At 53.0% G+C, this 25,748-nt stretch overlaps 1 protein-coding gene across 4 annotated transcripts in view; it reads left to right on the top strand.

Annotated features, from left to right (window-relative positions):
• Positions 1–609: 609 nt before the first annotated feature.
• The window catches only part of GALNT14 (polypeptide N-acetylgalactosaminyltransferase 14), a 122,622-nt gene continuing 97,483 nt past the window's right edge, over positions 610–25,748 (top strand). For 3 of the 4 annotated variants that reach the window (XR_010070193.1, XR_010070194.1, XM_063328153.1), the window contains exon 1: positions 610–1,055. Coding sequence is in view for 1 of the 4 variants with exons in the window: in XM_063328153.1 (XP_063184223.1) it covers positions 927–1,055 (129 nt within the window). In the remaining 3 variants the exon portion in view is untranslated. Of the gene's footprint in view, positions 1,056–9,238; positions 9,320–25,748 lie in introns of all 4 variants that reach the window. The other variant, XM_063328154.1, reaches the window with a different exon arrangement.

The following is a 25,748-nucleotide window of genomic DNA, read 5'->3' as shown; positions in this document are numbered from 1 at the left end:
ATTCCCACTTCGGCTGCCCTGCGTGGACAGGCTTGCTGTGCCGGGGCTGTGCGCGGAGCCAGCGGGGAACACGCCACGGGACAGGGATGATAGCTGAGGGCCATCCCCGCAGGACCACGGCCCGGCACTGAGCTGCTGCCGGCATACCAACAGCTGATGATTATGATTTTATTTTTTAAGTGCTCTTGACAGCTCCAGAGACTCGCATCTTCTCTTCCAAATCCAGTAATTAAATTCCACCTACCTGAATTCCCCCTGCTGCTTCAATTGGATAAATTAATCTTCCCGTCATGTCTGAGCCTCCTCTGTGTGTTGTTGAACGGTGGCCTCCCTTCGCCCCGGAGCCGGATCGGGACCGACCGGGGGACAACTTCGCAGCCCCGTCGCCGCGCATCCTTTCGCGCTCGGTTCGTGGGCGCTGGGAAGCGGCCCGGATCCACACACGCTGCGTGGGAGGGGAGAGAAATGGGCGTCCCCGCTTACACCCACCCGCTCACCGCCCCCCCCCCCCCCCCCCAACCCGCTGTGCTCGGCATCCCCGTCCCCGGGTGGCCGCGGCGCGGTGCGGTCCCCGGCGGGGCGGGCAGGGCGGCGGCGCGGCTCCCGCAGCTCCCCCGCCGGGCCCGGGGTGTCAGCCCGGCTGCCTGCGAGCTGCACCTTCCCCCGGCGAGCGGCTCCGGCACCGGCTCCAGCCCCCCCCCCCCGCAACCTCCTCCCGGCGCCTCCTCCTCCTCTTCCTCCTCCCCTCCCCTGCAGAGCATGCACAGCCCGGGACTCGCATCGCCGGCTCGGCGGCGGGCGGGCGAGACCCTTCTCCCCGCCTAGCCCGGCTCCCGCTGCCCCCGGTGGCGCCCCCCGCCCTCCCCTATCCCCTTCCCGGCCCTTCGTTCCCCCCCGGCACCGGACTTTTCCCACCCTTCCCGAGGATGAGGCGGCCGACGCGGCGGCTGGCGCTGTCTCTGCTGGGGGTGCTCTGGCTCGCCGCCCTCCTCCTCTTCTTCTTCGGGGCCAGGAGGAAGTTGGAGGCGGCGGGAACCGAGGGCCGCCCGTCGGAGGTAAGGAAGGGGCGGCGGGACAGAAGTTCCCGGCGGTTTTCGGGACCCCCTCCCTGACCCCATGGCGCTCCCCTTAAAGTTTTGCACCGGCTATGGACCCTTTCCTTACCCCCCCTCCCCCGGTGGATTTACTCCCCCGACCCCCCGCTCCCGCGGTGCCCCTTCCTCCGCACTGTCTCTGGCGGGGACAGTCCCAGCCGTCCGTCCCCCCCGCGGCGCCCCGGGTCCCCGGGGGCTGCAGCCGTCGGGACTCCCCGGGCCGTGGGTGCCGCCGGGGGGTGGCAGGGGCGCCGGCGGGACCAGCCCTCTGCCCCGCCACCAACTTGGAGCATCCCTCGCTTTTTGGGCCTGGGGTCCCCGGGGGAGCGGGGTGCACCCCAAAAAGATGAAACGCGTGTTTTGTGTCACGCGTGGGGCACGGGCGGCTCCTTTCCCCCGTGGGTCACGCAGCGTTTCCGAGCCTTCTCCTGCGCAAGAAGGGCTCGGTCTCGTCCCCTGGCCGGAGTGAGAGGGGAGCAGCGGGAGAGCGTTCAGGTGGCCCGTGGTTGGGGCGCGTCGGCTGGCAGAGCCGCGGGTACATCAGCCAGGTTGAATCACTGGGGCTTTTAATTACTGGTTTTGAAGACGGCGTGGGTAGGAGCGTTGCCCTGTAAGTCTTCCAGCCGGGGCGGAAGAAGGGTGCATTTGCAGTCGCCTGTTTCTGTGTTGTGTTTGAGACCCCAGAGAAGACCAGAGAGAGACAGCACGGGAGAGATGCGAAGAGCATCCTGCTCGACACAGGGAGTGAAACAGCCGAGTTTCACTGCCCAAAGGCTGCGAAAAGCAGGGAGCTGCAAGCAGCTTCCTTTGAGCAAGGTCCGGTGTCCTCTAACGGCTGAGGGCAGCCTGAGCTTAGCTGAGGGTTAACTTTCCAAAGAACATGGATTAGATGCTGATCTTAGTTGTACTGCTGTAAATCTTGAGTAAACTAATTGCGGTTAAAACCCAGGTCCTGAAAATCTGCTGAGATTAAGGGTTATCGCGGCAGAGGAAGGGTGCAAGCCCTCAGCCCTGTTCTTGCACCAGTGACACCCAACTGAGCATTTGGCCCACGACTTGCAGCAACTGTATGTGTTGGCCAGGTCTTCGGAGAGTCTCACGTGTGCGTCACCTCTACAACTGAATTAACGACCTGATTGGAAGAAAAAAAAAAAAGTCAGAACTCATAAAGCTTACTTTGATTTTTTCATCTGGAGGAATTATTGGTTTTCCATGTTTTTTAAATAAAAATGATTGAGGAGGTTTTTTTCAGGCTTTCAGAAATCTTTCATTCCTAGCAGAGGGGAATGAATCCGTGCGATTTCAGGCCCCAAAATAAATAATTACATACACATTTATTTATTTATTTAAGCGGGGAAAGGTAATAAGTCACTGAAAACAGAGTTAGAAGACAAGCGCTTTCTTAACTGTAACTGTGCTTTGGTGTGAACAGGTTTCTATTGGAATTGCGTTCTTAAAAATTGCAAAATGAGACCTCCCCTGTTTGATGTGAGCTCCTACGTTCTCCTTGAAATGAACCTTGCTTTTCGCTTTGCACCAGCTGCGGCTGAGCTGCTGTTTCCTTTTGTGGCCTGTTCTGACTCTCCGCTCCCGTTGAAGGCTCCCCCCCATCCCCAGGTGAGGGTGTGAGGGTTGCCCATGCTGCAAGGGGCTGAGCTGGGCTCCCACAGCTGGCGAAGTGAACTTCTCCCATCACGCAGGATCAGGCCCTGAGTTTCAAAGCTGCAACCGCCAAGTTGCCATAACTCCAGCAATTTGTCTGCTAAAATTGCCTCTCCTTCATTTCCTCTGAATTTTCCATCAAAACAGTTGCATCCCCTTGAGATGCATAGAGTACAGATTCCTTTTTTTTTTTTTTTTTTTAATACATTACATTTTTTGGCTTTGGAAACCGCTTTTGAGCAGTATGAATTATAAGCTGGTTGTGAGCACGGGGACGTGGTGTCACTTCAGTTAACCCCTCTGAACGGCTGCAGAGCTGACTTGGGTACCGGAGGCAGGGATGCTGCTGCGGTCCAGAGAGGAGCCTGGCAGTGTGTCCCATTCCCCTGGCCAGGGCCTGATGAAAACTTGAGCAGTTAAGAATTGTCATCCCAGATCCCTTGAGAAACTGGAGGCAGTAGGTTGCTAAAAGCAGTGCAAACTTTGTATCGCATCTACGGCGGAGAAATGGAGCAAATCCACATCAAGTTTCCTGGCAGCATTTTCTGACCCGCTTTTTTTTTTATCCTTCCCCCCCACCTCCCCCCGCCCCGCCGCCTTCTCTCTCAGTTGAGCTTTATTTCTGCAGCCATATGCACACCATATATCATGCCTCATGTGGATTTAACCTTTAGACCCTTCTAGTTAGGCTCCAGCTGGTAATGCCTCCTCCTGCCTGTGCCTGTCTCCCGGCAGGGATCTCGGCACGTGTCCGATGCTGGAAGGCCGTGGTGCCCGAGCTCGCCGGCCGGCTGCGGCGCCTTGGTGGCTTGCCAAGGGCCAGCAGCATGGCTGATGCCCTCGGCTGCGTGGAGAGCTCGCCCGTCCATTGCTGTCATTTCGGTCTGCATCCCCCTCCTTGAGCTTTATCCCAAATCTTCTGCCAGATCCAGCGCTCAGCTTCCTGGAGGAGGGCTTGTGATGTTTTTTCCTATAGCTGGAGAACCTTGTGTTGGGGTTGGCAAGGTCTCCGAGGAGCAAGTCCTCAGTGTGAGGGGTCCGCCGTGGTCTTTTGAGTCCTGCCTGCCCCCAAAATGTGCTGCTGGCGTGGCCTCTCATGGCTGCGGTGGAGGTGGGTGTTGGGGCAGGTCTGACAGCAGTAGCTGAGCTTTCCCGAGCTGCGTGTGCCCAAAGAGGTAGACACAGCCCTGTGGTGTAATTAATTTGGCTTCACCTCCTCCTTTTTTTTTTTTCTTTCTTCTTTTTTTCTGTTTTCCCCTCTAATCCCATCTCCCTCCATCTTTCTCTCACCACTGCCTGGTGGCAGGCAGGCTCAGAGGGCTCCTCTTCTTGCCAGCCCTTGCTCCCCTCAATCCCGTCGCCTCTTTTCCCTCCTCCTCCTCCTCTCTGCTGTTTGCAGCCGCGGGCAGTACGTGCCGGGGCTGCCCAAGCAGGCTGAGGCTGGATTTTAGGGTGTGGGATTCCCTGCTGGCTGTGGGGTGTAGGAACCTCGAGAAGAACGTAACTCGTTCCTTTTAGGCTCTTGAAGCTGTTTCTGGGACAACTTCCCTGGTCCCTCCAGTGCTGTTATTACTGCTGTCACTTGAGATTTGGGTTTGGTTTTTTTTTCCCCTCTTTTCCAAAGGGCAGAAACAGCCCTATTAGTGCATTACTGCTGTCACTTGAGATTTGTGTTTTTGGTTGTTTTTTTTTTTTTTTCCTCTTTTCCAAAGGGCAGAAACAGCCCTATTAGTGCAGTAAGCAAAACTTGCCTTTGCCCTGCTCTTTATAAAGTCCTATAAATTGGCTGAGGAGAGGAGCCGGAGCGACGTGCCCGTCTCTGCCAGGGTAGCCGGGTACCTGCGGGGCCTGGCCAGGTGCCTCGTTAGTAGCCGTGGGCTCAGCCCGTGGGAAAACCGAGGCTGATGGATGAGGGTGTAAGGACACGGGGCCGTTCGGGGTTACTGATCAGCTGGGACTTGTTGTCGCGTCCTGCCCTCCCTGCCTTTTGGCGGAGGATTTCGAAATACTTTGCAAGCATTAATTAGTTCCAGCCTGTCTCCCTGCCCCAGCGGTTTTCCGTCTGGATAAAGTGGGACCCAGAGAGGTTAATTGAACTTTGTATCCTTTTTGGCTCTTGTTGATTCCAGAGGAATTGGAGTCGCTCAGCCCTCTTGGAAAATGAGGCTGCCGGTGACCCACCTGAAGTCACACAGGGAGGCGGTGTCAGGGCTTGGTACGTGCTCCGGTAATTTGGGCTCGTGGTCCCGTGCTACGGCTTGGCATCTCCCCTGGTTCTCTCTGATCCGTCCCTTTGCTTTGCTTTGGGAAGGGGGGGGCACACACACACACACACACGTATAAATTAATAACTTAATTATGTTAAGAAATAATGAGAGGAACTGATACGCGGGATTAATTACAAGCGAATTCCCAAATTGATTTGTGAGGAGTACGTGTAGCTGGCTCTGCAGGGATGCTCCCTGAGTGTGCCGGCTCCCCCGGCTCCTGCCGGCGCCCTGTGCCGGGCGGCTAAGGATGCGAAGGAGGGAGCAGGAGAGAGGGGTGGGTGACAACCCCCCCCCGGTCATCTCATCTGCTCCACCTGGTGGATCCATGTCGGACCAAAGCGGGGAGCTGGCTGTGCAGAGCCCTGTTGCGGTGCGGGGCTGGCAAGGAGTCTGGGCTCCGGTGCTCGGGGCCAGCGGTGCGTGCAGGACGGGCAGGAAGGTGGTTTTTTGTTGGACTTGAGGGTTTGTTTTTTTTTTTATTTCTCTCTCTCCTGCGTGCCGGCTCGCTCCCTCTGATGAATGGCTGAAGCACAGCTGACAGCCTCTGGAGGGAAAGCGGGTCCGTCACGGGCTGGATTGCAGGAGAAAAGCTACGGAGGAAAAGTTCCTTTTATTAAAAAAAGTGACCTGATACACTTGACTTGAGCCGGCGTTTGCAATGCAACAGCTCCTTTCCGAGCATGTCCAAATGTGGCTGGGGGATGGCTCCTGGGAGATGCTGAGGGTCTTGGTACCCTCGCTGCCTGCTGGAAGTGCTGCGGGGTGCTCAGCGCCCCGCAGGATCAGAGCTTGGTGCCGAGGGACGCTTGCCAGCCACGCGCTTCTCTGCCTCGCACCAGCCTGCGCTGCCTTCTGCATCGCCGCCGTCTAGAGAGCCCCAGCACCTGGAGCTCAGCTGACAGTCTCCAGATATTAAATTCCTGTCAGTTTTACAGCAGCAGAGCCACTTAACAGATTAAAATAACTGCGTATCCTGCAAAAATTCAGATCTTAACAATTAAGGGATTGAAGTGGCAAAGCTGTGGGGAACAAAAAGGCAGAGCGTTTAATACCAGGGTAGCTCGTGTTGGCTGGGGGCTCGGCTGGGGGCACGGGCAGGTCCAGGGTGGGAGAGAAGAGGAAACTTCTGCCATACTTTACCAGTGAAGTCTCTAGGAGCAAACCCAGGCTTTCTAGGATATCCGAAGCTTTGATGGTGCAGGAGATGGGGTGGAATCCAGTCGCTGTCTCCAGTTGCCGGTGTATCTCGTGATGGAAGTGGAAATAGAAAACACAACCCAAGTCCAAGCTGTCCTCCTCTGTGGGACCAGATGGAACAAGTCTGGTGCATCAATGGGTGCTTGTTTTCAGGTGTTTGCCTTCCTTCTGGTGGGCTTGGGAAAGAGGTTTTCTCAGCAGGGCCTCCTCCTTGTGCAAATGTCTGCATCCTCGGGGAGCAGGAGCGAGACCAGAAGTCGTACTAGTCAGCACCCAGTCACCTTGGCTACTAAACCAGCCATGGACAAACAGCCTGCCTTTTACATCTCATTTAATTAATCTACCGACTGCGCATCAAGGCGCTCTCTGAGAGACCTGTGGAAACAATAGGCACTCAATAAAAACCCTGTTAATTTTTCACTGGTAATTGCAATGAATGAATTTTACCCCATTACATTCTCGTAGAGCTCCGCGTTGCAGCCGTGACTGATGAGGGGCATAAATATTGATTGGACAAGACCTGTTGGCTTTGCATAAATGGTGAGCGCTGGGATGTCCAGGCGCCTTTCCTAGCTCAGTGCTTTTAAAAAAACACCAGGGAAGGATGGAGAGGATGCAAGGATTACACTTCTTTGCTTGTAAGATGCTAAATAAATTTCTACGTAGCTGGTTCACGTCTTGTTGACAAGAGGTGTTGAGCACCAGAAGAGGGAAAATACTTTTTTATTCTCCTCTGGAAGAATGGAAAGAGCTGGAAAAGTCCTGCTGCTGCACTCCGGAGGGGTGTTGGAGGTGGTGGTGCTCACGGGGTGAGCTGGGCTCAGGAGTGTCACGGTCTCTCTTGTAATCTGCTTCTCCTGGCAAGGTCCCTGCGGAGCACCCTGCACCCTGCCAGCGGGATCTCCCTGGGCTGCAGCGTCCCTCGCCAGCTGGCGTGGCATGGTGGCATCCCCTTGGGAGGTGACAGGACAAGGCATGAGCCCCTGCCCCTGCAGCTGGGTTTTTAGGAGGGCTCAGCTCTGGCTTGTGGCCCTGAGCCCTTGGTGACCCTTAGGGGTGGGCTGGACAAACCTCGAGCCCTTGGTGTCCCCTAGGGGTGGGCTGGACAAAAGAAGGTTCCGCTTTTGAGCGGGGGGGGCTCCAAAATCAGCTCTGTGTCTGGATCCCGAGGTGTCATAGACACAGCACCTATGTTGTGAAGTGTCTCCCTGCTTGAGAAAGATGCTGACTATCAGGCAAGATGTTTTTTCCTATTTATCCTTTTGCCACCTCAGATACGTCCAGAGGTGGATTATTTACTCAAAAACCCAGGCGGTCGTCTCCTCCTTGCTCTTCCTTTCCGTGATAAGAAATTATCGTCCTGATTTGTCTTGATGTGCTGATGGCCCAGGCCCGGTCTTGGCTGGGTTTGCTTCCTCTTGCTCTGCCGAGGTGTCTGTTGACCCCGGCTCCGCAGCGTGGTCCGTGCATCCCTGTGGGCAGGGGGACATGGCACAGGGAATGGCTGCCGTGTCAGGGCTATAAACAGCTGTGCCTGGGGCAGGCAGGTCTGTGGAGCATTTTGTGGTACCGGGACTGGAGTTTTTCTTCCCCTCCCAAAGCGGAGAGGTTGGTCGCAGGCGCGGAGGACGCAGGGCACGCTCTGTCGATCTGCTGGGGGCTAGCAGGCGCCAGCTGGGCGAGCAGAGACACTGGCAGGGCAACGCCTCTTATAAGCACCCTCTTATAAACCTGTATAAGCGTGTTATAGTCCCAGGCTGGCAAATCCCCGGGTAGCCGAATACGGGGTCTGAGCAGAGGTGTTGTGAGCTGAGTGTTTTTCTTGTGCCCGTTGTCATGTGTGTCCAGTGCGCACAGCCCATGGGATGCCGCTTTGGTACTTCTGGGTGTCTTTCCCTGTGATCTTGTGTCTTTGCCGGTGGGAAAAGCAAGCTTGGGAGAAGCCATGGAAATGCAAAAGCAGCCTACTGCAGCTGGGAGAGAGAGGCAGGGTTATAACCATTCCCTTCTGCGAGGGCAGCCCGGCATTTGGTGCAATAAAACCAATTACGGGGAATGTGTCTGCGGAGAAAGCAAAAGTGGGATCTGTTTAAGAAAGACGTTTGCATGAAAGGGTAATTATGTGTAGCCTAACGACAAAGGGTGCAGTGGATTGACTATTAATTGGAGTAGCGCGAGCGGGAGATTGCTGGCGTTAGCTGTGTGTTTCTTGCTGGCTTCCTCCTGTTTAAAGAAGGAAGGGGTAAGGAGCAGATGATGGAGGGGGGGGGATATGTTGTTTGCTCTCAATCCACTTTCCTGTGCAATGAAAAAGCCATTTTACACACCCCCCCGCCCCCCGCCCCTTTCTCTCACAGCAAAATGTTCGGATTTTGCCAGCAACACTTAGCACAGTTGCTTACTAAGCTGCAATTAAATTGATTTCCCACCCTCTTTCCCCTTTTTGGTTCCAAAATCTCAGCAGGAGTCAGCATTACGGGAAGAGTAGGAGAGGAGGAGATCTTGGGGCCCCATCCACTGCTCATCTAAATGGGTGTTGCTCCTCTCTTCCCATGTGTTTCCATAGGAGCTGGGGAAGGTGGGCTCCTAAGACACAGGTTTTCCCATCTAGGTGGGGTGGGCAGCCCTAGGTCGGGATGGGAGCAGTCTATAGGGTCTCAGGGAAGAGGCCCGCTGTGGGATGGGTGTTGGGTGTCCCAGGGGGGCTGGGGAGGTGGGTGCCCATGTTACGGGGATGCTGGGAGGAGGATGATTTCTCATCATTAACGTACGCCTTCGGAAAATTGTCGGTGGTGACGGGTTCAGCAGGAGTTCACTGCTTTGTTTATGGAGGCGACATTAGTAGTACTAATAGTTTACCTTCAGTCCCGCTGTTTGGAAGCTCCTTATGAGTCTTAATTAACCCTTACTGCAGCCGAGGGGGTGGGAGAGGTGCGCAAAGCAGCTCGAGCTCTTCGTGTTGTGATGTTATTTGGAGGAGCAAGTGAACTAATGATTGCATCTCGTCCCGGGAAGGGGCGCGGGAAGTGCGGTGCCAGAAGAGAATTGATTCAGCAACCAAACAGGTTCATTTTCAGATCAGGCTGAAAGACAAAGGTAAGATTTATTTATTTATTTATTCATTTCCCCCTTCCCCCCTCTGTCTCAAGTGTGACTGGGGGTTTTAGCTTTTTCCTCCATGGTTTTCTAGTGGGAATGCCAACAATAAACCTGATTGGAAAGTGATACGAGGAGAACCAGGGTTCGTGCAGTGCAAAACCAAACGAGCTCTGAAATCACCTTCTATTCTCTAAACATTATTTGCAGAGCCAAGGAAATTGAGACGGATTATTCTGGGGTTTTTTTTTGGTTGTTTTTTTTTTTTTTTTTTTTTTTTTTTTTAAGCCACTGAAGGAATAAGTCCAAAGGATGTAATTTGGCCCAGGGAAGGAGAGCAAGGCTGCTTTGTCCTGGCTTTCTAAATAGCTTTGCCTGCATTTAGACACACACCATTTCCTCCTCAAGGACCATTGTTGGCATCCGCCGGTTACAAACACACCTCATAACACATTATGGAGGCACATGGCTTGCAAATAAGACATGAATATGTTCAGTGGTGCGGGCCTCGGTTGCAGCCCCCCCGGGCTGGGGGAGTTTGTGCACATCGTTTCTTTCTTGTGTGTTGAATTTTTAGTTGCTTCTCGTTAGGTGAGACAGAGAAAAGATGGGAGGGAGGAGTTACAGGTGCGAGCAGGCTCATTTTCAGTGGCTTGGGTCAGTTCTTTTTATTAAACATTGATTTTTAGGTTTTTTTTAACTTTTTTTTTTTAAAAACTAGTTGTTGTTTTTTTTCCTCTGAGTTGGGGTAATCTGCTCTATCCAATGGGTTGATTTGGTGTCCTTCGGGATGGAATAATATCCTCTAACATCCTTTGGGATCTGCCTTGAGGGATGTTTGGGATGCAGCCCCTTGGCATTTTGACCTCGACCAGCCGAAGTGCGGAACTCGGGCTCTGGCTGGGGAAAGCAGGCGGTTTTTCCAGCCGGGTGGGCGGCGGAAAGAGGCAGGAGGTGCTGCTAGAGCTGGCGCTTGGGAGCCGAGCTGGGAGGGGAGCTGTCGTGTCACACAGTCCCGCCTTTTGGCAAGAGCGGAGCTGGACAGGGAGGGAGCTGGGAAGAGCCGTGGCGTTTATAATGCCCCTTGCATTTTCCCGGCGCAAAAATACGGTGTGATTTGGAGAGAGAGGGAGACTCAAACATGCGTTGACCAGCCATCTGCTCCTGCGACTGGGATCAAAAGGGATGAATATCTGTATAGGGCTCGGAGTTAAGCTGTGTTCGGTGTGTCGGCTGCGCATGGCGTGCTTCTCATGCTACTGCGAAACGCTTCGTGAAGTGCCCTCCCATCCCGCCCTTCCATCCTGCAGGAAGATCTCTGGTTTAGGCCTCTTAAGTAAAAGGAAGGAACCAACCACCGTGCAGCCCTTAGGGATGGGCGCTCAGACCAGCGGTGTCCTGGAGGTCCTGTCTGCTGACCATGGCGCGGGAGGAGCTGATTTTGGGGTGGAGGAGGTGACAAGCGTGGCCTGGGGCTGGCCAGCAGCAGCTCTCCCTGCCCTGCTTTCACGGCGCGGAGCAAGAGAGGCAGGGAGGGACGGACGGACAGCTTGCTGCAGTGGAGGGATGGCACGTGTCTTGGGAAGGTGTTAGCAGCGATTCTGCTGCGGGGTTGAAATTCTGGGAAGAGAGAAGGCAAATCAATTTGCCTTTTTTTCCTTATGTTTTGACATCGTTTACCATATTATTAAGTACCCACGGCAATACCGTTCTGGGTGTTTGAAGACCAGGACTGAGGTTTTAAAGCAGAGCGTGCTGCCATACCCATCACCGCTTTAATTTGGCTCTTGTTAAGAGGGTGTAGTTTGAATCCTGCCCGATGCAATGATGTACAAGAGTACCTGCGCAGCGTGCTGGACGGCCTCCGCTCCCTTTTCAAGCAACTATTTTGTTTTATTCCTTACTGCTCCCTGCTGACCCCAAGCCCATAGGTGGAGAACAACGTTGTGAACTTCCACGCGGATTTTTCTGTCGTGCTCAATGCTCTGGCAGCCAAGGGCTTCATGAGCAGTAATAGTTGTATTTGCACAGCTCCTGGGTAAATAAGGATGTAGGTCCCCCTCGCAGAGGTGACACGTGAAGGATTTGGTCAGCGCTAGAAACGAGGAGGAGATCAAGCCTCCAAAGAGCTCGAAACCTGCTGAGACTTCAGCTGCTGCGGTCTTGGGACGTGTCAGGTATTTGTGCAAAATTAGGCTTTGCAAAGGCTTCTCACTTTGCCTGGTTTGGTGGCGTTCTCAAGGGGGGAAAGTGAAATATCTGAGCCCCTTAGAGAGGCTGTCATCTGTCTGATTTGAAGTCTCAGCCCCAGAGCTTGGAGAAGGATGTCTCAAAATAGAGGTCACCAAGATTTCGTAACGGGACCAGAACAACTTTTTTCTTCCCTGGTTTTGTTATTTGAAAGAGGGTCTGGTTCCCCCTGCCCAGCCCTCAGTCCCCCTGCAGTAGAAAACCAGCCAGGACATTTTTGAGTGAAACAGCTGAAATTTGAAATTAGACTCATAAATGGCAAAAAAAGAGAATTGCGTGATGAAGAGAGTGGTACGTTTGTGGTCCCTGCTGCTGCAGGTGATGTGGCCCCCGTTACTGCGCACAGATACGAATGTGTCTCCTCGACAGGGACCTCCTGGATGCACTCGCGCAACACGACATTTCCAAAATCAAACGTAAAATACCAACATGATCTACCTTGCAAGGTGAAGAGTGAGCTCCGGCGGGCATCTGAATGCTGGGGAAAGTCGTTCAGATGTTGTTCTTTACCCTGAGGCACTACAGGGCTTGGGGAGGTGAGGGCACGGTGCCTTCTGGGGGCAACGTCAGCCACGGAAAGTCGGCTCCGATTTGGCCTTTGCCAAGCAGAAGCTCCGCTGGTACGTGTGAAGCAGGAGGAAAATGTGCTGGTACTCGAGGGGTGAAGTGCGGTCAAGCTTCCCCAGCAGGCACGAGTGGCGTTCTGCACAACAGGATTTCTCTGCTCTCAGGGGGCTTTGTTGCATCCATCGGAGATCAGGTCCTGCTGCCGGCGTCACGGTCAAATCCTGACGCTGGGGGCATCCCAGACGTGAAGGAACGTCTCTGCCGTTTAACCAAACGTCTTTGTACAACTGCTGTTTAAGCAGAGCGCTGTACTTCGGCGGCAGCTGTGGAACTGGGGCAGAAACTGGTGTAAAGGCCCTTGCCGTAGGTGGAGCAGCACGAGTGGGTCCGGCACAGGGGATGCCTGTGCGATAGCTGGAAACGGGCTTGTTAAATAAAGTGTAATTTGCACCTTTTAATGCCTGCATGCGGGCACCCCTACTTGGGATGAAAGCTTATGCTGCTTCAATTAACTTTATAGCAATAAAAGTGGAATAATTACAGGTGTGAACGAAAGGCCGGGTAGTTATTTCCCTTCCCTCTGGGGTAACCAGGGAGGTGGGAGCACCATCTCGCAGCCAAACAATTCTGAGCGTCCAGGTGTAAATATCAACCAGGTTCAACTAATTTCTGAGGCATATCTCCTGCTACTGACACCAGTTTGGGTGTTAGCACCAGCTGTGCGTATGGCCTTGGGCAAGCCAGCATCTCTCTCTCTGGATGCAGGCTTGGGGCTCAAGATGTTCTCCCCATCTTCAGGCCGAGCCAGCAGCCATTACTGTATCTGAAAGATAAAGCAGACGATTTCCCACTTTTTTTTTTTTTCCTCCTTATTTCCAGAAGCTGTGTTTCAAGCCTGTAGGGCAGGAGTGGCTGTAGTTTGCAGGCATTTCGTTACAGTAGGCTGCAATAGATAACCGGCCACTTTGGCATCAAAATCACAGGAAACTTTTCAGAATCGTTTTAATCCAATAAAAGAGTAAAAACTTTTCAAGTGTAGAAGCTGGGGAACTTTTTCCTTTGAGAACGGACTAACGCTTGACCTGAAAAGTATGATACATCTCTAGTTTTGAGGTGCAGCTAAACTCATGCTGTGCTCAGGATTTCTTTTCCTCCCCCGGTAATCCTTTCCCAGCGCATCAAACGCAGGTATGGGAAAGATTAATTTGCTGAAGGTCTTAATGTTTGCTCTGTGTTACAGGGACCCAGATTCCTGTACAGGGATTCCTGTACAGCTTTCACGGAAGGAGGCTTTAAAGCCACCCAGTTCATCCCAGCACGTGCTTAAGGGCTTTTGCCGCGTGGGATTGGGTTTTGAGAGAACGTACGGGGAAGCCAATGCGCGGTTTTCCTTAAGTGGGGCTGATTTTGGATGCCGTAAGGAGCACGGTGAAGTTTGCTAACCCGGCGGCGTGGTTTAGTGCCTTCCCTCGTGCTGGCTGGCTGTGCTCTCGCATGGAGCCACGGCGTGATTACAAGGGCTGTTAAATGCCCTTAATATCCACGCTGTTAGAGACGGCGTTACTCCTGCAGGCTCTGCTGTCTGCTGCTGTTTGCAATAGCGTCTCACCGATGGTTAAATCACCGATGCTGCATTGAATAGTGTGTGAAGCCCCTCCAGCCAGGAGATTCAAAGGCAGAGTTAAATCTCTCCCATTTGCCCACCTCCTTTTTTTTTTTCTTTTTCTCCCCCCCCACCATCTCTTAAGTGGCGGAGTTGCTAAAGCAAACAAAGCGCAGAGGGAAGGGTTCAGAGCCGTGAAACGAGACGGGGAAAGGAGCCCCTTGCAGAGAGGCTGAGGGAACAGGGCATGGGCGCTGTGGGAGAAAGGAGCCGGGGGGGTCAGGGCAACACACGCGTGATGCAGCACCGCTGCACGCACCGCTTCTCCTTCTCTTTTCAAACGTGGATGGGAAAAGCAGTGTACTGAGTAAGATAGATATTTATGTATATATACACACATACATATATATATACACACATATATCTATACATATATGTGTATATATACGTGTGTGTATATACATATGCACACAGATATATTTATGTGTATATATATACTGATATATACTTGGTATTCAGCAAAGGGAGGAGCAGCAGAGGATGCTACAGCAGTGGCGTGGGGAAGCTTTTGGAGCTGGAGCCAGCAGCTGCTTATTGTGAAAAGTCCCCACTCCATCCTAATCTCTGCGGGGTGCTGGGGGGAAGTTGCCCCCTCTTGTTTTTTTCTCTATGGATCAGTTGGTGATGGGTATGGGGAGTGTCTGTTCCCTGCCATGCCCGTGCCGTCGTCCCAGCTCCCAGGTTTCCTTGGCTGGCACCGGGATGCAGACGTTTCCCCATCAAATCCTTGTCCCTCGCACGCAGCCTCTGCCACCACGGAGTGGGCTTCAGCCTGCCAGGTGTTGTAGGGAAAAGAGCCAAAAGCAGTTTCTTGGTACCCTGCTTCGCTCGTTTGGCTGCTCCTCATCCCTCTCAGTCTCCTGAGGCCGTGTCCTCTCTCCCCTGCCTGCTTCCCCGCTCAGCCGCAGGTATCGCAAGTGGGTGGCTTTTGTCGGGGGTGTGCCGCTGCTTCCCATTCTGCCCCAAAATGTGCAGCATCCATCTGGCAATAAAGACTCAGATTTAGCTCATGGGGCCGGGGCCTTTGAAGAAAGGCCTGTGGGTGTCTGGGGGAGGGGTGCTGGGCTGAATATCCTTGTCCGTGGGGAAAAGTTGGGGGCTTTTCCAAGGTTGGTTCCTGGAGGTGTGGCAGTGGCCTCAGCAGCCCTAGGGAGAAGGTTGGCACCTCCACAAATGACTCCTTTGCATGGCTTGGTTTCACAGGGTCTCGGTGAGAAGAGTCCTGACGGGGTGGCCATTAACGAACCTGTCGGTTAATCGCTCCCCCGTCGGTTTCGGTTAGAGAGAGCAGCGCGGCGGGGATGCCTGGCTGGGCGCCGGCAGGAGGCTTTGCTCAGGGTTCGCCGAGCCTCCATTGATTTTTGAGCTTGTCACGCTGTTGATTAGGAGAGGGAGAGCGAATTAGGTGCTTAGCAGAAATGCTCCGAGTCGATCCTGATGGAGCAGGTTTCTCCGCTGCCTGGTTAGGGGGGGAAGAAAAATTGTCTTGCCCAAATCCTCCACTCCTTGAGCGCTCAGCCTCAAACCCCCCGTCTTCCAGGGGTGCCCAGCACGACGTCTGTCCCTCTGTCCCAGCATCGTTGCGCCCTCCCAGATTTGCCGCAATAAGAATGAGGAAAATTGCACTGTTGGTGCTCTTGGTTCACGGGATGGTTTTCTGCCCTGTCCCTTCCTCTTGCCCTGCCCGGCTCCCGTGGCTGGGTCCCCCTTGGCTTGTTGGGCTTGATGCGTCCCCTCTTCACTTGGAGCTGCACCGATCGAGGCAGTAAATCAGGTTACCAGTGCTGTGGAGATAAATGACGGCTGTAATGTGAACTGAGGGGGAGCAGATAAAAAAAAAAGAAAAAAATAATAGGGAAAAAATGTGAGTTGTTTGTTGTACTCAACAACGGATGGGTTAGGAAATGAAATGCCTACCTCAACCAAGGCGCCTCAGCACGGCAGCGTGGTCCTAGCGATGGCTCGAGGTGCTGCCTCGGGACCGGCTGGGGAAGGAAAAAGGGGGCTCCCGTGTGTGCAGAGCCAGGCTGGCACCCCGCCTTCCCCCCCGGCCGCTTGCTGACAGCAGCTAATGGATGGCGGAGATAAGGATGAAATCCGGTATCCGAAGCGTGTGCTGAGGCGCCGGACTGAATAGAGGGCACCAAATGGAGCTAAATCATAGACCAATTTACAGTCTCGCTGTCTACAGCTGCGAGGAGGGTTTGAGCCGAGATACTATTGTGTGAACGTCTCTGCAGCTCTTAAGGTTGCAACCTCTCCATTTGCTGCCTGCCTTAGCTGGGTTTCTTTTTTTTTTTTTCTTTTTTTTTCTTTTAATTTTAAAGCGCTTTCCTGCTGGTGAAAGGCTGACAGCCCTCAGGGCTTAAGTTTTCTACTGATTTCTGCAGGCGGCGGTGGTTTCTGTGTCCCTGGGCTGCCCAGACCGTGTCCCTCAGCCCTGGCCTGCGCTTTTGGGGATGGAGAAGGGTGTTTGGAGCTGAGTTGGTGGTATCCCCACTGGTGGCTAATTATCCACTCGGAGCTAAACGGAGCCTGGCTTTGTGGGCCACAAACCAGATGTCGGGTGGCAGTGATTTAAAGCCGCTGTCATCTGGAGACAAACTGGTGATAATGATTCTCTTTTTATAGACGGGGACTTCGAGGCACGGGAAGATTTAATGGGAGGATGCTTTGTAAAATAAGCTACTTAGCTAAGTTTAGTGAAATCTTAGCCAAATTAACTAAAACTGAGCTAAATTTAGCTAAAATCATGGGAGAATTGTCATTCTTGATGGGGAGGAAAAAGCAGAAATCAGAGGAGGAAGAGAAGAGTTTGCAACATTGGTGAAGTTGTAACACTGGTCAGTAATTCAGGAGCTTGCCCCCGCCTTGAGTATGCTGCTTGAATTTTGGGCATCTCACTGGGATGGATCCTGGGTTGGAAAAAGTTAAGGTGGGTGGGTCATGGAAAGTTATCTGCAGGGAGAGAGAGGGATTTCTTCCAGCGGCCTTTGCTGCTGCTGGGCTTCTGCAGGGTCAAGCACTTGACGGCTGGCAGCAGGAGGATTTGACACCAACGGGGCCAACCTCAGCCACAGCTTTTATAAGAGGAGGAAAAGAGATGGCAAAAAAAAGTCTCGTGACTCAGGACAGTCTCTTGATGGCAAAAAATTGTGGAAAAGCATCACTCATAAGCTAGCCCGTGTGAGGACATTTGCCTCTTCCTGAACGGTGTTAGAGGCAAGGTACTGGCTGAGGTGTCTGGTTGGTACTGCGGTTGGATATGGAGGAAAAGACGATGCCACTGTAGTCCCACACCCTTGGAAGCAAAATGTAAGGAAGGAGAGATGAAGAAAAGCCTCTGGAGCTGAAGGAGGAGGTGAAAGAGGGTGAGGTGAAATTCAATTCTGCAAGCCTGGCTGTCGGCCAGGCGGCTGGGGTGAACTTCTGCCATGTTCCTCGGGATCTCTCACGACCAGGAGCACTTAGGAGCAATTTTTCCTACAGCAGAGCTACATCTTTCTGGAGATGTTAAGCTGCTAGAGACAAGATGGATTGCTGCAGATGTACAAAGGGCTTGGATGTACAGTTTTCCCTTTATCACAATTTATGTCCGAGAGAGTTGTAAGCCTCATGGAGAATTATTCCTATTAGAGGATCTGGTGGTGTGCTAGTGGCTTCCTGCCTTTTGGCTTTTCCCAGAGGCATTCCCAGTGGACTAACCAAGGGATGTCACTGGCCGGCAGTGGTGACACTGGTCCGTGGGGTCACTGTCTCCTCCTCCTCTGCTGAGGAAAGCTGGGGAGCTGGTGTCCCCTGTGGATCAGGAGGGACCAGAGACGTGGTTTTGTGGACCGTGTGTGCCTGACCTGGCGCCTATCCACCCATCTATTTTCAGCCCTTGGAGCTGGCAGAGTTGTCGCATCTGAGCGGTACCGATGAAATCGGAGCCAGGTGGGATGATGCCAGGGGAAGCGGTGTGGCAGCATCCCTGCCTGCAGCGGGGGGGCTGGGGACCACAAACCAGGATTTAAGGCTGACCCCAGAGCCTGCACCACTCTGGAGAAGGGAGAAAGTGATGCAGAGCTGGTTCAGAGAGCAACGCAGGGGTTTGCCCGGCATCCCCACCTTGCTGCTGGGGCAGGAATTATCGTTGCACTTCCAGGAAAGTGGTCTCGGAAGAAATGTCCTTGTGGAGCCAGAAATCCGAATAATCTGTCAGTTTTCAGGCTGCTCTGATAAACTTTTGCTTTCAGAAGCGAGAAACAGCGAGAAACTTTTTTGCTTCCTCCAAAAATAGTCAACCCCCAAACCCACCCCCTGCCATTAATGCAGTGGGTAGGGAAGAAATATTTCTTTTTTTTTTTTTTTTTATTCATTTTTATGAAATATTTTATTAAGAAACATTCACCTTGGCCTGCCCAAAAGCACTCAGTTTCAGTTAATGAATTTATTTCTCCCACCTGGAAACCCTCTACTGACAGTGGTCCCTCGCTGGCAGGGCAGACCCCGGCACTGCTGCTTTCTCGGGGTCCCCAGGGATGAGGCCAGGCAGCGTTTTGCCCTTGGCAGTGTTCTTCTGTGGGTGCGGCGGCTGCTGGAGAAGGGACAGGGATGCTGGTGGATGCTGGCACATCGTTTCAGTTCAGTAGCTCCTGTGTTGGGTGTGGGGCTTGGTTCCCGCGTCCCATGGACAACGCGGTGCAGTCGGGGCAGCTCCGGCGAGCTTCGCTCTTTTAGGTTTGTGGGTAATAGTGAGCTGTGGTGTGAAATAGCAGTTTCTTTTAAAGCAGTCTTCTCTACAAAAATCCCCTTGAATTTAATGAAGACTTCGAAAAGTTGTTCCTGAAATTTTCATGCCGGCATATAGATACCCATAAAAGAGCCCTCCTTTAAGCTGAAGAGAAAGGAAACCATTCATTTTAGCGTCTGTGCATTTATGGATTGATTTTTACAGAATCCTATTAGTTTCACTGCCAGTAAATGGCACTAGGACTCTATTTCAAACCAGAGAACGTCAAGGGAAAGAGGTGGGCGTTAAATATTATCCTACCTGTTGCTGTTTGGATATAGCTCCTGCTTGTGTCTGAGCAGAATATAATTGCAGAGACCAGGAATGCCAAGTCGATCTCCTTCCAGCTCTCTGGTTAATGAAATCATTAGGAACCAGGATAACATAAGAGGCTGGCATTACGCTGTTTCAACAGCCTATTAAGTAGATCTGATCATTTTTGTGCAACGCTTTCTTAAAAGCAAAGAAGTACTCTCCTGTAGTCATTACCTGGTGCCCACTTTTAAGAAAGCAATGATTTATAAGCCTCTTCCTAAATAAACAAGTTACATAGAATGAAAAAAAGCCCCACAAACCAACAACCCTATAAACTGCAGACTGCTACTCCTCCCCATAATGCAGACGATTTCTGGATTTTTTTTGCCTTTCCCCCTGCCAGGTGGAGGACAGAGCATCCTCTCCCTGCCCAGAGGGCTGCGGCCAGCCCGGCTCTACCTGACCGCAGCTGGCACCGCGACGTGTTGCAGTGGCCATTTACACTTTACCTTTGCGAGGCGTTGAAGTGGCTGACAGCCAGATGGTTTCATAAACAGCCACGTCTCCTTGGGCCGAGGGTAGCTCACCTTCCAGTGTCATTACCAGTCTCTCAGATTATTACGAATGAAAACGTGCTATTAATGTAATTTCCATTTTTCCCCTCCGCACTTAAGCTCCCCGCTTTGTGCGTGTCACTCAGTTTTGGCAGTGTGGTGCTTTGATTTTTGTTGATAGGTGGTTTTACTTTGCGATTTCAATTCCAGCTACTTTTGGGGACTTTGCAATTAAAATCAAAACTGAGTTGCACACGTTGAAGCAAGGCAGAAAAAGCAATAGGCAAACACTTTAATAGAATCATACAATAGTTTGGGTTAGAAGGGACCTTTAAAGGTCATCTAGTCCAAATCCCCTGTGATAAGCAGGGACATCTTCAACTCAATCAGCTTGCTCAGAGCCCGTCCAACCTGACCTTGAATGTTTCCAGGGATGCGGCATCTAACACCTCTCTGGGCAACCTGTGCCAGTGTCTCACCACCCTCATCATAAAAAAAAACCACCTTCTTCCTTATATCTAGTCTGGATCTATCTTTTTTTTAGTTTAAAACCATTACCCCTTGTCCTATCCCAACAGGTCCTGCTAAAAAGTTTGTCCCCGTCTTTCTTATAAGCCCTCTTTATGTGCTGAAAGGCTGCAACAAGATTTCCCCGAAGCCTTCTCTTCTCCAGGCTGAACAACCCCACCTCTCTCAGCCTGTTTTCATAGCAGAGGTGCTCCAGCCCTCTGATCATCTTCATGGCCCTCCTCTGGACCTGCTCCAACAGGTCCATGTCTTTACTGTGCTGAGGACTCCAGAGCTGGACGCAGTACTCCAGGTGGGGTCTCACCAGAGTGGAGTAGAGGGGGAGAATCACCTTGCTTGACCTGCTGGCCATGCTGCTTTTGATGCAGCCCAGGTTGGGGTTGGCTTCCTGGGCTGTGAGCTCACATTGCCGGTTCATGTCCGGCTTTTCATCCACCAGTCCCCCCAAGTCCTTCTTGGCAGGTCTGCTCCCTTCATCCCCCAGCCTGTATTGATGCTGGGGGTTACCCCAACCCAGGTGCAAGGACCCTGCACTTGGCCTTGTTGAACCTCATGAGGTTCACACAGGCCCACTTCTTGATCCCGTCCACGTCCCTCTGGATGGCATCCCATCCCTCAGGCGTGTCCAGCGCACCACTCGGCTTGGTGTCATCTGCAAATGTGCTGAGGGTGCATGAGATCCCACTGTCTGTATCACCGATGAAGATATTAAACGGTACTGGTCCCAGTACAGACCCCTGGGGGACACCACTTGTCACTGACGTGGGTAGCGCTGGTGGCTGCGATAGTGATGTGGAGCCCATTGTGAGCAACAGGCATCGCTCACGACCGAGAAAGACGTAGGCCCGTTCATAAAACATTTGCAAACCGTTAACCACAACCTTATTATTAAGTTCTTGTATTTGTCCCTGCCTCTTGGGCTGCTCCTTTTGTGGCCTGGCAGCCCTAGGCGTATACTTCTGTCTTCCATCCCTGTAAAGCTGATGCCAGGATAAATACAAAGAAGATTAGGCCTGACGAAGATTAGGAATGTTTCGGATGTGTTTCAATTAGTTTGCTGTAGCGATTTAATCCTCCTCTCCGTGACTTCCAGCAGCATTGGTGGAGAAGAGAAGGGGCCTGAGGCTCAAGCCTGAGAGGAGTGTGGCACGGCGAGTTGGGGACACTGCTTATCCGTGGGCATCTCTTGCTTGGGAAAAGCAAATCCACGTTGCTTTCCCAGACTGTTTAGAAAAGGCAAAATAACATGAATGTCATATATATACATATATATATGCATGTGTGTATGTTTTCCTGTATATAGGTTTTCTGTAGCTGAGAGGGAAGGGGTTGTTGCCAAGATCAGCGGTGTAGCCTCAGCTGCCGTGTGTTATTTGGGGAGCTGATGCTGCTGGTTTTCAGCCTGCTGGTCACAGACACCGAAATGTGCCTTGAAGTCGTTTCTCCTGTCTCACCTCAGTGGGCTGCCCAGGTTGCCCCTGCATCGAGGCAGCGGACGCTCTGAGGATGTCGCTTAGGAAAGAGGAAAGGACCTTTTTTTTGAGGGGGCGCTGGTGGAAGAAAGGGGAGGGTTGTGAGTAAAAGCGCCTGGCTCTGAGCTTATCCTCTCCCTGGCTCTTACCCTGCTGCTCGCGTCTTTCAGGCATCTTGCAGGCTGTGGAAGGAGAAAGCCGCCGGGGTGGATGGCAATGTGGGGACCAACAGCCTTGCTGGTCCCGCAGCCGGCACCTGCCAGCACAGCCTTGCCGTGAGATTTTCCTGCTTTAATATCGGGGAATCGTTTCTGGGAGCGGAGGAGAATGTGGCTCTCTGATTCCTGGGCAGCCTCGGGCTTCCCCGCTGGTTTGAGCGAGGAGCTGCCCTGCTCTGCCTGGGGACGGGTAAAAGCCTCGGTGAGCTGGATCAGCCCTGAGCTCTCAAAAGCGGCACCGACACTTTGAGCGTGCCCTTTTTGCCATATGTAATTTATGAGCGCAGCAGAGGCCGGCAGCCGCGTTTGGGGTGGGTTAGTGCCAGGGCACCTTTAAATTGCAGGGCTTGGCTCCTGGAAATAACAGGATCTGGCTGTAGCATCTATAGCCTAAATTTTGTCTGTCCCAAGATCTTTGAGTCTATTTGGAGCTGGGATTTTTTGTTTTGAAATATTTTTTTTTTTTTTTTTTAAGCTTGAATTGGACTGTACCTAAAGAGCTGCCACATACACCCGCAGCGCTGGGAGAGCCCAGCCGTTCCCGGTGGGTTTGCATCCCACGGAGAGTTTCTGGGCCGCTGTGGGGCAAAGCAGTCGCTGTCTCTGCACTTTGGCTGCCTCATCAGGACGTGGAGAAGGGATGGGGAGCCCTGGGTGAAGCTGTGCTGTGCCCCGGGGGCAGTGGCCGAGGGGAGCTCCCTGTGCCAGCCCCACTGCTCTGCGCTTCCCGACTGGGGGAAATACGGCCCGGGAGCATGGCAAAAGCTCACTTCGCCATCTGCTTCACACACTCTGAGGGTTAAAAGCAGCTTGGTAGCTCACCGCGTAAGGCTGTAAGGAAAATTATGCTCAAAGCAGGGCTAAAATCCCATTTCTTTTGCCATTTAATTATTTAATTTATTTTCTATATTTAACACGCTTGCTCTTCGTGAGTCAACTGAATTTTTCTGTAATATTTTTTGCTCAAATATTTATCCGTGTTGGCGGAGGGAACATTTTAAAATGAGCCTTGTAGCGCTTGTCCTAGATGCCCTAGTGTTTCTTCTGGCTTCTCCTGCTATCGAGCCGGAGACGTTACTCGCTTTGCATTTCCCACATGTTATTCCTGCCGCTTCTGATACAGAATAAAATGTTAAATCAAAACACAAAGAATTTTAATTTTATTCCCTGCATTCACCACTTTTGTCTGGGAAAGTAAGGGGCTGCTGGGCTTAGCCCGGCGCTGGCGGCAGAGCCCTGCTCCCATAGCTCTTGGCTGCCCATTCCCGTTCGGCATCGCTGGCGCTGGGCAGGAGGTGAGGGATAAGCCACAGGGAGCCTGCCGGAGCTCAGCCGTGGGGCTGGAAATAGCAGAGCCCCCGCCAAACCCCTTGTGCTTTTGTTTTCCATCTCGGTGTGGAAGAGCAACTTGTCCTGATGTACCTTGCTCCCGCAACCCCTGTGCCTTTTAGCAGCCTGGGCTCATGTTTTAGAATAATGAGGCTTGTGCTGCTCGTCTTCTTGTGGATATTTAAGTAGCGAGGCAGAGGGCAAGACTGAAAAACAGCCTCTCTCAAGTGCCTTGTGCTTGGGTTTTACTTTGACTGCCGGCAGAGGTGAGTGATGCTCAGGAAGTACAGATGGCCCCCACAGCAAGCACCAAGGGCTGGAGCGTGGCGAGCAGGTCAGTTGCATTGCTGGTGAACCATGGGTGGTCAAGGGGCGAGGGCAACCAGGGTGCTGCTACGTGAACCCCTGGTGAAACCTGCCTGCTCTTTGCTCCCTGCCGTCTCAGAGAGCTGGGAACGGTGCTGAGCTGGGACACAGGTGATCAAGGCTTTCAGGTGGCTTCTCTGCGAGAAGTAGGCTTGGGCTGCTTAACCTGGGATGGAGGAGGTGGAGGTTGTGTTGGAGATCTGGAAGATCATTAATGTCAGAGAACGGGTGGGTAGGAAATACCTCCCGTCTCTGCCTGGACAAAAGCTGGGGTCATCAAAGGAAGCTGTCAGGGGCAGGTTCAGTGCGGATGGATGCAGGGTGTTTGTGGAACGCCCTGCAGCAGCATCTTCTGGGCGTTGAACGCTTGCGTGGGTTCAGCGGTGACTGGACAGATACATGAGATAAAGGTCCGTGTGGACGTTAAACAAGAGGATGGAGTGTGCTGGCAGCAGCGGGGTGCTCAGAAGCGGTGTCCTTGTGCTCACTCACCCATAGTTTTCCCCAGGTTTTTGCTGTTGAGACTCCCATGAGAGATGGAGTGTTTAGGCAGATGTGACCCAGCGGTGTGTGACCCAGCGGTGCTGCTGCCTTTCTGAGCAGCCCTTCTGTGCATGGCTGTCACCCTGCTCCCCGAGGGCCAGCTTTCCCGCTCCGTGCCCCCAGCAAATCCCTGTGGCAGCTCGAGCTGTTCAGCTTGGAGGCTCTTTGCAGGGAAGGGTGTGTAAATGAGCAGGAAAAACGCGGTGTGCAGGCATATATATGCATATACACTGATATATTTAATTTCCTACATCCCTGTAAGAAAACTGGGCTGTGGAAAGCTGAGGGTGGGTGCAGGATCGAGCGGCTTGGCAGGGGAGGGAGCTGCGGGCACACACCGGTCCTTTCCACCTGGGCAGGAGGGAAGTCTGCCATGGGGCCAGATGGGGACCGAAACCCTCGTCCCTCCCCGCTGTCGCTCTGCGCCCCTTTGGCTGCGTTACACCGCACCGGCTCTGCGTGGTGGCTTCAGCCGGGAAGCACTCACCCCTGGGCAGATGCTGCTGTGCGTGCCCTGCCTGCTCCTCGCCCTGCCTGATGCTGCTTCCTGGGCAGAGAGCCCAGGAGGAGGTCAGAAGTTGGCAGAGAGGAGGAAGCCTTTTAAAGTAACTTGTTTCCTTTAGCCTCATTAGATTATTATTTTTTTTTTTCCCCTCTTTCTTTTTCTCTGCTCCTCTGAACACCGCATTTCTCAGCTCAGCGGTTTTGGAGCTAGGGGGTACAATGGGGTACAACCAGACTGTGCCTGGCTGGGATGAGCCCCCCGGCTGACGCGGGGAGCTGGGCAGATGCTGCCGGTGCCCGTCTGGGGCAGGGAGGAGGGTTCACCCCTGCTGCCGGGGCTGCCGTGCGTCCTCCTCCGAAGCATTAAGCGGCGTTACAGACAGCTTACCGGGGACCGTAGCACAGCACAGACCATTAGTCTTGCTGAGTACAGCTATGATCATACTTAGTGCTGCCTTCCTATCTCTCGTCGCTGAACCGTAGAGCACTTTGCAACGATTAATTCAGCATGAGACTCTAAGCGAGCATTATTGCCCCTGTTTTAGAGCAGGCATAAAGGTCGCTGGCAGATCAAGAGCAGAAACTCTCTGCCACACAGATGTTCGCCAGCCTACCTGTCACAAGCCACCGGTACTTCCCGTTGGCCTTCTTTTGTCTTGGCACTTTTTTTTTTTGGGGTCCATTTCATTGCTATTGAGATGTTCCTTCCGCTGCAAAAAGGAGGGGATGCATTCAGACGCTCAGCTGTACCCGGTAGTTTGGGATTAAAACTCTCTTTGCCTGCGTAGGAGGAAAAGTCCTGGCTTGTGTAACCGGTTATTTCTGGTGTGTCTCTCCCGGCGTCTGCGTTGATGTGGGCAGCAGCGGCAGCAGATGCTGCTGGCCGCAGAGGGACCAGTCCCGTCGCCATCTGCGCACAGGTTTGCTGGGGCTGTGGTGGGCATTGCAGCTGGGGCTCTGCCTCCCTGCCTTTCCCGGGGCCACGCACGTGCTGGTGGCAGGTCATCCAGCTCCGAGCTGGGAGCTTGTGGCGGTGTGTGCAGGGCTCATCGTGTCTTGTGAGTTTCTTCCCCTTTGGGCTCCAGCAAGGGCAGAAAGAGTATGAAAATGCTCAGCTGGAGCTTGTGCTCTGGAGGTGCCTTTACAAGCAGTAAATCAAATATAAAAGCAGTCAGGTGGGGTTTTTTTCAAAGCCATCAGGACCAGTGCTGGTTGAGGGGCTCAAGCACGCCTGCCCCGTGGCTGGTAGAACATCTGCTTTGTTTTCAGGAAAGGTCTGTGGAGTAGCATGTCTGACCCTTGGCAGGTCTTCTCCATCCACAGGGTTTCTTCTCCCCACCCTTCCTTCCACAAGGTGTCGTGGCTTTTGCTTGCTCTGGTGTGCCTGTCAAGGCCTGAACGTACCC

Source organism: Chroicocephalus ridibundus, chromosome 3, assembly GCF_963924245.1.
Source record: "Chroicocephalus ridibundus chromosome 3, bChrRid1.1, whole genome shotgun sequence".
Lineage (NCBI taxonomy): Eukaryota > Metazoa > Chordata > Aves > Charadriiformes > Laridae > Chroicocephalus > Chroicocephalus ridibundus.
This window is presented reverse-complemented; position numbering and strand designations above follow the sequence as displayed.